Here is a 13,010-nt window from a genome sequence, read left to right as displayed (position 1 = left end):
GAAACCACACTGCTCTTCCCCAATCTGATGCTCTGTACATGCCTTCACCCTCTCAATCAATACCCTCCCATATAATTTACAAGGAATACTCAACAAACTTATACCTCTGTAATTTGAGCACTCACTCTTATCCCCTTTGCCTTTGTACAATGGCACTATGCACGCATTCCGCCAATCCTCAGGCACCTCACCATATATATTTGCCGGATGAAGGTTTGGATGTAGGTATAAGGATAATGTTTATAAAACCATTTTTAAAACGTGCTGTTGTATTAGCTCGATACTTTATTAATATATATTTTCGAAAATGAAGTTAATACGGTCGTGCTACAAATATTGCTTATAACATATACATGCACATATATATAAGATACATCTTTGGTTGATGTTTTGCGTTATAAAAGATTCTCGTGAACTGTAATAAATAATTGAAAGTGGAAATGTGACAGGGAAAAGCTTTTGTTCTGTGCATCAGTTGTGTTAGTGGTCATAAATGAGTGTGACTAAATGTGTTAACATCCATAATATAAGAACAAATCATGGATTCATAGATGGTCCACGACCGGCTGGTGTTAGGTTCTGGCCTGGTAGATCTAAAATGGCTCCAAACTGGTTAGGTTAGGGTCTGATCTGGTAGGATCAAGACGGTCCCAGATTGACCGCTAGTGTCTGATATGTTAGGTCCAAGATGGTCCATAATTGGCTATGTTAGGGTCTGGTCTCATAAGTCCAAGATGGTCCCTGACTGGCTATGTTAGGTTCTGGTCTGGCATGTTAAAAATGTCCCCTAACTGGCTGGGATAGGGTCTGGTCTGGCATGACCACGATGGTCCATGGGTGGTTGAGTTAGGGTCTAGACTGGCAATTCTAAGATGGTACCTGACTGGCTGGGTTAGGTTCTAGTCTGTATGTCCAATATGATCATGACTAACTGGGATAGAGTCTGGTCAGGTAGTCCCAAATTAATCTCATACTGGCTGGGTTAGGGTTTGGTATGGTATGTCGAAGATGGTCCCTGACTGGATGGGATAGGGTCTGATCTGACATGTCCAAGATGGCCCCTGATTGGCTGGTCTTTTAAACTGGATTGGTGTGTCGGATATGGTCCCTAACTGGTCAGGTTAAGGTCTAGTCTGTCATGTCTAAGATGGTCCTTGAGTAGCTTGGCTAGGGTCTAGTCTGGTATGTCCAACATGGTCCACGAATGTGTGGGTAAGGGTCTGGTCTGTCAAGTCCAAAATGGTCACTGACTGGCTGGGTTAGGGTCTGGTCTGGCATGCCTTATATAATCCCTACTGGCTGGGCTACTCTGGCACGTCCAATATAATCCTTACTGGCTGAGGTAGAGTCTAGTCTGGGATGTTCACAATGGTCCCAAGCTGACTGGGTTAGGTTCTGGTCTGTTTTGTCCAAGATAGTCCCTGCCTGGCTGATTTAGAGTATAGTCTGGCATGTCCAAGATGGTCCTTGATTGGTTGGGTGAATTATACGTTCCCCGACTGGCTGGTTTAGGGTCTGGTCTGTCATGTCCAACATGATCCCTGACTGGCTCGGTTAGGGTCTGGTCTGGCATATACAAGATGGCCCCTAACTGGCTGGGTTAGGGTCTGGTCTGGAATGTTCAAGATGGTCCCTGGCCGCCTGGGTCAGGTTCTGGTCTGGAATGTTCAAGATGGTCCCTGATAGGCTAGGTAGGGTCTGGTCGAACTTTTTCAGGATGATCACTGACTGGCTGGGTTATCTTCTGGTTTGGCAAGTCCAATATGATCCTCTGACTGGCTGGATTATGGTATGGTCTAGCATGTTCAAGATGGTCCCTTACTGCTTGGGTTAGGGTCGGGTTTGCCATGTCCATCGAGATCCCTGACTGGCTGGGTTGGAGTGTGGCTGGCATTTCCAAGGTTGTACCTGATTGGCTGGGTTAGGGTCTGGTCTGGCATTTGTAAGATGGTCCCTAACTGACTGGGTTAAGGTATGTCCAATATGATCCTTGATTGGCTCGATTAGGGTCTGATGTGGCATGTCCAAGATAATCTCTGACTGGTTAGGTTAGGATCTGGGCTGCTAGTATCCTTTCTTGAATGTCCAACATGATTCCTGACTGGCTGAATTAGGGTCTGGTCTGACAGGTCCAACCTTGAATGGCTGGGCTAGATTCTGGTCTGGTATGTCCATGGCTGGCTGACTTAGGCTCTGGTCTAGCATTTCCAATATGATCCATGACTGACTGGGTTAGGGTCTGGTTTGACATGTCCAATATGATCCGTGACTAGCTGGGTTAATGTCTGGTCTAGCATGTCCAATATATTTCTTCGCTGGTTGGATTAAGGTCTGGTTTGATATATCTAAGATGATCCCAGACTGGCTGGGATAGCGTCTGGTTTGGCATGTCAGTTATGATCCCTGACCAGCTGAGATAGGGTGTGGTCTAACATGTCTGATATGGTTCCTGCCTGACAGAATTAGGGTCTAATCTGGCATGTCAAAGATGTTCTCTGAGTGGCTGGTTTAGGGTATGGTCTGGCACGTCATAGATGACCCCTGACTGGTTGGTTAGGGTCTAGTCTGGTCCCTGATTGGGGTCTGGTCTCGCATGTCCAATATGATTCCATACTGGTTGGGTTAGTGTGTGTTCTAACATGTCCACGATATTCCCTGACTGACTGGGTTAGGGTTTGGTTTGACATGTCCAAGATGAACCCTGACTGGCTGAGATAGGGTCTTGTTTGGCATGTGTATTATGAACCCTGAATGGCATGATTAGGTTCTAGTCTAGTATGTCCCAAATGAACCCTCACTAGCTGAGTTTGGGTCAGGTTTGGCGTGTCTAATATGATCTCTAATTGATCTGGTTCGGTTCTAGTCCGTTATGTCCAGTGTGATCCCTGATTGGCTGGTTTAGGGTCTGTCACGCCCAAAATGATCCCTGACTGGCTAGGTTAGGGTCTGGTCTGCCATGTTCAACAACGTCCCTAACTGGCTGGGGTAGTGTCTGGTATGACATCTCAAACTTTACCTTTGGTCTGGTCTGGTTTGGTCTGGTCTGGCATGTCAAAGATTGTCCCTGACTGGCTGGATTAAGGTCGGCTGGGGACATCCACGATAGTCCCTGACTGGTTGGGCCAGGGTTTGGTCTGGTATATCCAATATGATCCCTGAATGACTGAATGAGGATCTGGTTTAGCATGTCTAGAATGGTCCCTAATAGCTGGGTTAAGATCTGGTCTAGCGTATCGAATACGATCCCTAAGTGGCTGGGGTTGTGTCTGGTCTGACATGTCCAAGATGGTCCTTGACTGGCTGGGTTAGAGTCTGGCTGGGCATGTCTAAAATGGTACCTGACTGGATGCGTTATGGTCGGGTCTGTCATGTCCAGTATGATCCCTAACTGACCGGGTTAGGGTCTGGTCTGGCATGTCCAATATGATTCTTGACTAGCTGGGTTACGGTCTGATCTTGAATATCCAAGATAGTCCCTGACTGGCCGGGTTAGGGTCTAGTATGGCATATCTAATGAGATCCATGACTGTCTGGGTAAGGGTCTGGCTTGGCATGTCCAAGATGGTTCCTGACTGGCTGGGTCAGGGGTCTGGATTGACATGTCCAAGATGGTCCATGACTGGCTGGGTTAGGTTATGGTCTGGCTTGATAAGGATGGTCCTTGACTGGCTTGGTTAGGGTGTAGTCTGGTATGTCCAAGGTGGTCCCTCAATGGCTGGGTTAGAGTCTAGTCTGACATGTCCAATACGATCCCTTACTGACTGGTTCAGGGTCTAGTCTGGCATGTCTAAGATGATCCCTTACTGACTGGGTTAGGGTATGTCCAAGATGGTCCTTGACTGGCTTGGTTTGAGTCTGGTTTAGCATGTCCAGTATGATCTTATGTAGGTTTAGTTTTTTCTGGCATGTCCAAATTAGTAACTGACTGTATTGGTTAGGGCCTGTCTGGCTAGGTTACAGTCTGGTTTGACATATACAAGGTGGACCCTGACTGGCTGTTAGGGTCTTGCTTGCATGCTCAATATGATCCCTGACTGGCTGGGTTAGGGCATGGTCTTGCATCTCCAATATGATCCTTGACTGACTTTGTTTGGAGTCTAGTCTGGCATGTTCAATGTGGTCCCTGTCTGGCTTGGTTAGGAGTCTGGTCTGGCATGTCCAATATGGTCCCTCTCTTGCTTGGTTAGCTTCTGGTCTGGTATATCCAATATGGTCCCTAACTGGCTGGGATGGCGTCTGGTTTGACATGTCCATTGTGACCCTTGGCTGGTTGGGTTAGTGTCTGGTCTTACATGTCCAAGATCTTTCCTCACTGGCTGAGTTAGGGTCTGGTTTGGCATGTCCAAGATGGTCCCTGACTGGCTTGGTTGGAATCTAGTCTGGTATGTCCAAGATGGTGGCTGGGGTAGGTTCTGATCGGATATGTCCAATATGATTCAGACTGGTTAGAGTAGGGTCTGATCTTACATGTTCAAGATGGTTCCTGACTGGCTGGGTTAGGGTGTGGTCTGGCGTGTCAAAGATAATTAGAATCTAGTCTGGTATTTTCAAGATGAATCCTGATTGGCTAGGTCAGGGTCTGGTCTAACATGTCCAATATAATCCCTTTTTGACTTGGTTAAGATTTATCCTGACTGGTTGGGCTGTTTTTTTTTCTTTTACTTTGGAGGCTTCAGTCATGAACAAAAGTTCACATCAAGGTTGGGCCTTAATTGAAAAACAGAGAGGATTATGAATGGGAAAATAAGAGAAGGAAAAGTAATTACGAATTTTGGAAGGAAGTGATAAACTTGTGTTTTAAAGTATGCCAGGTTAGAGTTATTGGGAAAGACATGAGAAGGCAGAGTTCCAAAGCTACGAGGTGTAGAGAAAGAAGCAATAATTCAAAACGGCCCGTCCTTGAGTGCTAAGGGTCACACAGTAATCATCCGACGCAACATCTTGTCGAGTATTGCGAGGTCTAGCTACTGGTGGGGGCACACAAGCAGCCACCTCTCGGAAGCAAAAACCAAAATAATACCCATAGAAAAGGGAAAGTGAACCAACATCGCAGCGTAGGGCAAGGGGGCTGCGTTTTGGTCTGGCATGTCCAATGTGATCCATGACTGGCTGGGTTAGGGTCTAGTATGGCATGTCGAAGGTGGTCCCTGACTGGCTGGGGTAACCCGGCTGACTGGGTTAGGATCTGGCCTGGTATTTTCAATAAGATCTCTGATTGGCTGGATTAGGGTTTGATTTGACATGTCCAAGATGGTCCCTGACTGGCTGAGTCAGGGTCTGGTTTGTTATGTCCAGTAAGTTTCTTGACTTACAGGGTTAGGGTCTGATCTGGCATGTCCAAGATGGTCTCTGACTGGCTGAGTTTGGATTTGGTCAAGCATGTCAAAGATGGTCCTTGTCTGGCTGGGTTAGGGTATGGTCTAGCACGTCAAAGATGGTCTTTACTGGCTTGGTTAGGTTCTAGTGTGGTGTGTCAAAGATGTTCCCTGACTGGCTGGATTAAGGTCTGCTCTGATATGTCCAATATGATCCCTTACTGATTGGGATAGGGTCTAGTCTGGCATGTCTAAGGTGATCCCTGACTGACTAGGTTGTCGTCTTAGCTGGCATGCCTAATATGATCCCTGACTAGCTGGGTTAGGGTCTGGTCTTGCATGTCCAAGATGGTCTCTGACTTCCTGGGTTAGGCTCTGGTCTAGCATATCCAATATGATCCCTGACTGGCTGGGTTAGGCTGTAGTCTGGCATGTCTAAGATGGTCCCAAACTAGCTGGATTAGGGTCTCGTCTAGCATGACCAATGTGATCCATAACTGGCTGGTTAAGGATCTGGTATGGTATGTCCAAGAAGATCCTTAAACTGACTGGGTTAGGGTCTGGTTTGGCATGTCTACGGTGATCCTTGACTAAAGGGTTAGGGTCTGCTTTGGCAGGTGCATTATGATCCTTGAGTGGCTGAGTTAGGGTCCGGTCTTACATGTCCAAAATGGTCCCTGACTGGCTGAGTTACGGTCCAGTCTGGCATGTAGGAGATGGTCCCTGTCTGGTTGGGTTAGGGTATAGTCTGGCATGCCGAAGATGGTCTCTGACTGGCTTGGTTAGGATCTAGTAAGGTATGTCCAGGATGGTCCCTGGCTGGCTGGGTTAAGATATAGTCTGACATGTCCAATACGATCCCTTACTGACTGGTTTAAAGTCTAGTCTGGCATGTCCAAGATGATCACTTAGTGACTGGCGTAGGGTCTAGGCTGGGATGTCTATGATCCCTTACTGATTGGGTTGGGGTCTAGTCTGGTATGACTAAGATGATCCCTTACTGACTGGGTTAGGGTATGGTCTGACATTTCCAATATGATTATTGACTGGCTGGGTTAGGGTCTGGTTTGACATATCCAATATGGTTCCTGTCTGGCTGGATTAGGAGTCTGGGCCGACATACCCAATATGATCCGTGTCTTGCTGGGTTAGGGTCTGATTTGATATGTCCAAGATGGTCCCTATCTGGCTGGGCTATGAGTCTAGTCTGGTATGTCCGGTATGGTCCCTGTCTGGCTGGGTTAGGAGTCTAGTCTAGCACGTCCAATATGGTCCCTGTCTGGCTAGGTTAGTGTCTGGTCTGGCATAGCCAAAATGATGCCCGACTGGCTGGGATGGCGTCTGGTTTGGCATGTCCATCATGATCCCTGGTTGGTTGTGATAAAGTCTGGTCTTACATGTTCAAGATGGTCCTTGATTGGCTAAGTTAAGTTTTGATCTTGCATGTAAAAGATGGTTCCTGACTTGGTGGGCTAGTGTCTGGTCTGGCACGCCAAAAATGGTCCCTGACTGGCTTGGTTAAGGTTTAATCTGGTATGCCCAAGATGGTTCCTGACTTGATGGGTTAGAGTCTGATCTAGCATATCCACTATGATCACCGACAAGCTGGATTGAGGTCTGGTCTGATATGCCCAATGTGGTCCCTGACTGGCTGGGTGAGGGTCTGGTTTGACTTGTCCAATTTGATCCCTGAATGGCTGAGTCAGGATGTAGTCTGCTATGCCCAAGTCATGTCCTAACGAAGTTGGTCACCTCCAGGTGCAACATCTTATATCTCAGTGGAATGAGGCAATGTGTCCAGAAGTACCTGGAATGTACCAGTGTATCCAGGAGTACTTGGAATGTATCATTGTGTCCAGGAGTATCTGAAATGTACCAGTGTGTCCAGGAGTACCTGGAATGTACTAGTGTGTCCAGGAGTACTTGGAATGTACCAGTGTGTCCAGTAGTACCTGAAAAGTACCAGTGTGCCCAGGAGTACCTGGAATGTACTAGTGTGTCCAGAAATACCTGGAAAGTATCAGTGTATCCAGGAGTACCTGGAATGCACCAGTGTGTCCAGGAGTACCTGGAATATACCAGTGTGCCCAGGAGTACCTGGAATGTACCAGTAAGTTCAAGAGTACCTGGAATGTACTAGTGTCCAGGAGTACCTGGAATGTATCAGTGTGTCCAGGAGTACCTGGAATGTATTAGTGTATCCATGAGTACATGGAATGTACCAGTCGATCCAGGAGTACTTGGAATGTACCAGTGTGTTCAGGAGTACCTGGAATGCGTCAGTGTGTTCAGGAGTACCTGGAATGTACCGGTGTATCCAGTAGTACCTGTAATGTACCAGTGTGTCCAGGAGTACCTGGAATGTGCCAGTGTGTCCAGGAGTACCTAGAATGTACCAGTGTGTCCAAGAGTACCTGCAATGTGCCAGTGTGTCCAGGAGTACCAGGAATGTACCGATGCATCCAGTAGTACCTGGAATGTGCCTGTGTGTCCAGGAGTATCTGGAATGTGCCTGTGTGTCCAGGAGTATCTGGAATGTGCCAGTGTGTCCAGGAGTACCTGAAATGTACCAAAGTATCTAGGAGTACCTGGAATGTGCTAGTGTGTCCAGGAGTACCTGGAATGTACCAGTGTGTCCAGGAATACCTGGAATGTGCCAGTGTGTCCAGGAGTACCTGGAATGTACTAATGTGTCCAAGAGCACCTGGAATGTACCAGTGTGTCCTGAAGTACCTAGAAAGTACCAGTGTGTCCAGGAGTACCTGGAATGTACTAGTGTGTCCAGGAGTACTTGGAATGTACTAGTGTGTCCAGTAGTACCTGAAAAGTATCAGTGTGCCCAGGAGTACTTGGAATGTACTAGTGTGTCCAGTAGTACCTGAAAAGTACCAGTGTGCCCAGGAGTACCTGGAATGCACCAGTGTGTCCAGGAGTAGTGGAATGTACTAGCGTGTCCAGGAGTACCTGGAATGTACCAGTGTGTCCAGGAGTACCTGGAATGTACCAGTAAGTTCAAGAGTACCTGGAATGTACCAGTGTGTCCAGGAGTACCTGGAATGTATCAGTGTGTCCAGGAGTACCTGGAATGTACTAATGTGTCCAAGAGTACCTGGAATGTACCAGTGTGTCCAGGAGTACCTGGAAAGTAACAGTGTGTCTAGGAGTACCTGGAGTGTACCAGTGTATCCAGAAGTACCTGGAATGTACTACTTTCAAGGAGCACTTGGAATGTACCAATGTGTCCAGGAGTACCTGGAATGTACTAGTGTGTCCAGGAGTACCTGGAATGTACTAGTGTGTCCAGGAGTACCTGGAATGTGCCAGTGTGTTTAGCAGTACCAGGAATGTACCAGTGTGTCTAAGAGTACCTGGAATGTACCAGTGTATCTAGGAGTACCTGATATGTACCAGTGTATCCAGGAGTACCTGGAATGTACTAGTGTATCCATGAGTTCATGGAATGTACCAGTCTATCCAGGAGTACCTGGAATGTACCAGTGTGTCCAGGAGTTCCTGGAATGCGTCAGCGTGTTCAGGAGTACCTGGAATGTACCAGTATATCCAGTAGTACCTGGAATGCACCAGTGTGTCCAGGAGTACCTGGAATATACCAGTGTGTCCAGGAGTACCTGAAAAGCGTCAGTGTGGTCAGGAGTACCTGGAATGTACCAGTGTATCCAGGAATACCTGGAATGTGCGTTTGTCCAGGAGTACCTGGAATGTACCAGTGTGTCTAGGAGTACCTGGAATGTACCGGTGTGTCCAGGGGTACCTAGAATGTGCCAGTGTGTCCAATAGTACCTGGAATGTACCAGCGTGTCCAGGAGAACCTGGAATGTGCTAGTGTGTCCAAGAGTACCTGGAATGTGCCTGTGTGTCCAGGAGTACCTGGAATGTACTAGTGTGTCCAGGAGTACCTGGAATATACCAGTGTGTCCAGGAGTACATGGAATGTGCCAGTGTGTCCAGAAGTACCTGGAATGTACCAGTGTGTCCAGGAGTACCTGGAATGTACTAGTGTGTCCAGGAGTACCTGGAATATACCAGTGTGTCCAGGAGTACATGGAATGTGCCAGTGTGTCCAGAAGTACCTGGAATGTACCAGTGTGTTCAAGGGTACCAGGAAAGTACCAGTCTGTGTCCAGGAGTACCTAAAATGTGCCAGTGTGTCCAGGAGTACCTGGAATGTGCCAGTGTGTCCAGGAGTGCCTGGAATGTACCAGTGTGTCTAGGGGCACCTGGAATGTACCAGTTTGTCCAGGAGTACCTGGGATGTACCAGTGTGTCGAGGAGTACCTGGAATGTACCAGTGTGTCGAGGAGTACCTGAAATGTACCAGTGTGTCCAGGAGTACCTGGAATGTACCAGTGTGTCGAGGAGTACCTGGAATGTACCAGTGTGTTCAGGAGTACCTGGAATGCGTCAGTGTGTTCAGGAGTACCTGGAATGTACCAGTGTGCCCAGGAGTACCTGGAATGTACCAGTGTGTCCAGGAGTACCTGGAATGTACCAGTGTGTTCAGGAGTACCTGGAATGCGTCAGTGTGTTCAGGAGTACCTGGAATGTACCGGTGTATCCAGTAGTACCTGGAATGTACCAGCGTGTCCAGGAGTACCTGGAATGTACCAGTGTGTCCAGGAGTACCTGGAATGTACCAGTGTGTCCAGGAGTACAATTTGACCTTAGTTAAGTACAAGATGGACGCCATCGTTAGCCGTTGTGGTGGTTAGTTATGGGTATGAAGTTGGGTATGTGATCTCTCCTGGCCATACCATCCAGCAGCACCAGGCCCTTGCTGGCCTGACCATGCAGCAGCACCAGGCCCTTGCTGGCCTGACCATCCAGCAGCACCAGGTCTCTACTGGCCTGACCATCCAGCAGCACCAGGTCTCTACTGGCCTGACCATCCAGCAGCACCAGGTCTCTACTGGCCTGACCATCCAGCAGCACCAGGTCTCTACTGGCCTGACCATCCAGCAGCGCCAGGTCTCTACTGGCCAGACCATCCAGCAGCGTCAGGTCTCTGCTGGCCAGACCATCCAGCAGCGTCAGGTCTCTGCTGGCCAGACCCATCCATGCTCTACCGGATTCATTGTTTACCAGACGAGCTACATCTTTTTCTTTCCTCCAACTTCCGGCGTGCGTAATCTGCCACGTGCTCGACGTGGCCAGAGGAGGCCACGTGCAGGTTGTGGGCGGTGATGCGCGGGTTGATGAGGGCGTTGTGCAGTTCGGCCACACCTGAGGAGCAAGCAGCTGCCGCTTCCCCTGACGCTGATAACATGCCTTTCCAGTACTCATTGCCGGGCATGGCGTTACTGTCCATGGCATAGGTGGCGATCAGTAAGGTTGCAGGAGGGACGGTGGTGTGGAGGTAACGTTGAGAGAAGTGTAGCCTGACTTCTGTACCAGGAAACACCTCCCCCTCCCCCACACCACGGCAAGTGCTCACCCTCGTCCAACTGAAGTTGATGTAAGCGATATGTGTGGTGTCTACGGCACCCAGCGCATCGCCCCATGCGTCTACGAACACTTGGTTCTGAAGGCCAGATATCTTCCACACCCCAAGACCCAACCCTGCTACGTGCACGTATGCCTTCAACCCAGCGGCCGCTCCCCGTGCCCCTGCCTCACACAGTAGAGTCTCAGCCGACAGCTGGATACGCGCATGGTACAGCTGTTTGTTGAAGAGTACCTTGGACAGGAGAGAGATGAAGTTGCCTTCAGGAGCCGCCTGCGCCTCCTCCCAGGTAGGTAGGGGAGCTGCCTCCCACAGTCTGCCCCATTCTCGCACCAGTCCCCTCCTGGGAGGAGGATCCTGAGTGTAGCCTCTCTCAGGAGTGTTTTGTTCAGGTGTCACAACACAGTCCTGCCACTCCATGACACCCTCCCGCTCCAAGCGAGAGCCCACCATGCCCACTATCACGCCCTCAGGCTGGAAGGTGCCCTGGGCACCGGGCACTCCACGGTTATGACGGCTTCCGTCGTTGATGAAAACAGACCGGGAGGAGAGGCACAGGAGCGCTGACAGCTTCATCTCGTCGTAGCTCATGTACTCCTGCAAGCAGAGGTTTGCCTTCTCGTGTGAATGGCCAATCTCTTCGAAACCATCGCTTCCTTCGGTGCCATCACGAAGGACATAGTTGTCGTTGGGGTTAAAGAAAACGACAGGTCTTTTCTTCAGCAGCCGATCAACCAGGTCCAGGATGTTGAGAGATGAATATAACTCCCTAAGAGAAGATGAAAAATACATGTTAAGTACAGACAGACAGAGCAAAAAACCCTCTCACGAGAGAAGAGGTCCAGGCAGTGACCCCAGCTGGGAGGCTCAACAGTAACATGAAGGTGGCCAAGCGAGGCAGATGGAGTATGCAAGTGGCAGCATCTCACCTTCAAATAGAAGTGTTGCCAACGAATCACTATCTTTCGTTCTTGTATTAATTCTCCCTTTAAAGAGACCCAGTACGACAAAGAGTGAGTGGTTAACAATGAGAAGTGAACATGTCACGCTAAGTTACATTATGGAGTAAGACCAGAGGATAACACAACTAGAGCTACAGTTATGGAGTAAGACCAGAGGATAACACAACTAGAGCTACAGTTATGGAGTAAGACCAGAGGATAACACAACTAGAGCTACAGTTATGAAGTAAGACCAGAGGATAACACAACTAGAGCTACAGTTATGAAGTAAGACCAGAGGATAACACAACTAGAGCTACAGTTATGAAGTAAGACCAGAGGATAACACAACTAGAGCTACAGTTATGAAGTAAGACCAGAGGATAACACAACTAGAGCTACAGTTATGAATTAAGATCATAGGATAACACAACTAGAGCTACAGTTATGGAGTAAGACCAGAGGATAACACAACTAGAGCTACAGTTATGAAGTAAGACCAGAGGATAACACAACTAGAGCTACAGTTATGGAGTAAGACCAGAGGATAACACAACTAGAGCTACAGTTATGAAGTAAGACCAGAGGATAACACAACTAGAGCTACAGTTATGGAGTAAGACCAGAGGATGACACAACTAGAGCTACAGTTATGGAGTAAGACCAGAGGATAACACAACTAGAGCTACAGTTATGAAGTAAGACCAGAGGATAACACAACTAGAGCTACAGTTATGAAGTAAGACCAGAGGATAACACAACTAGAGCTACAGTTATGGAGTAAGACCAGAGGATAACACAACTAGAGCTACAGTTATGGAGTAAGACCAGAGGATAACACAACTAGAGCTACAGTTATGAAGTAAGACCAGAGGATAACACAACTAGAGCTACAGTTATGGAGTAAGACCAGAGGATAACACAACTAGAGCTACAGTTATGAAGTAAGACCAGAGGATAACACAACTAGAGCTACAGTTATGGAGTAAGACCAGAGGATAACACAACTAGAGCTACAGTTATGGAGTAAGACCAGAGGATAACACAACTAGAGCTACAGTTATGAAGTAAGACCAGAGGATAACACAACTAGAGCTACAGTTATGAAGTAAGACCAGAGGATAACACAACTAGAGCTACAGTTATGGAGTAAGACCAGAGGATAACACAACTAGAGCTACAGTTATGGAGTAAGACCAGAGGATAACACAACTAGAGCTACAGTTATGAAGTAAGACCAGAGGATAACACAACTAGAGCTACAGTTATGGAGTAAGACCAGAGGATAACACA

General features: G+C 48.0%; 1 protein-coding gene across 1 annotated transcript in view; it reads right to left on the bottom strand.

Annotated features, from left to right (window-relative positions):
- Positions 1-251: 251 nt before the first annotated feature.
- Positions 252-13,010, bottom strand: part of LOC139764063 (uncharacterized) — a 114,167-nt gene continuing 101,408 nt past the window's right edge. Inside the window, exon 4 of the mRNA XM_071690518.1 lies at positions 252-11,545. Coding sequence (XP_071546619.1) covers positions 10,405-11,545 — 1,141 coding nt within the window. The 3' untranslated portion in view covers positions 252-10,404. The remainder of the gene's footprint in view (positions 11,546-13,010) is intronic.

This window comes from Panulirus ornatus, chromosome 48, assembly GCF_036320965.1.
Source record: "Panulirus ornatus isolate Po-2019 chromosome 48, ASM3632096v1, whole genome shotgun sequence".
Classification (NCBI taxonomy): domain Eukaryota; kingdom Metazoa; phylum Arthropoda; class Malacostraca; order Decapoda; family Palinuridae; genus Panulirus; species Panulirus ornatus.
The sequence above is the reverse complement of the archived record's forward strand: the minus strand, read 5'-3'. Positions and strand labels throughout refer to the sequence as shown.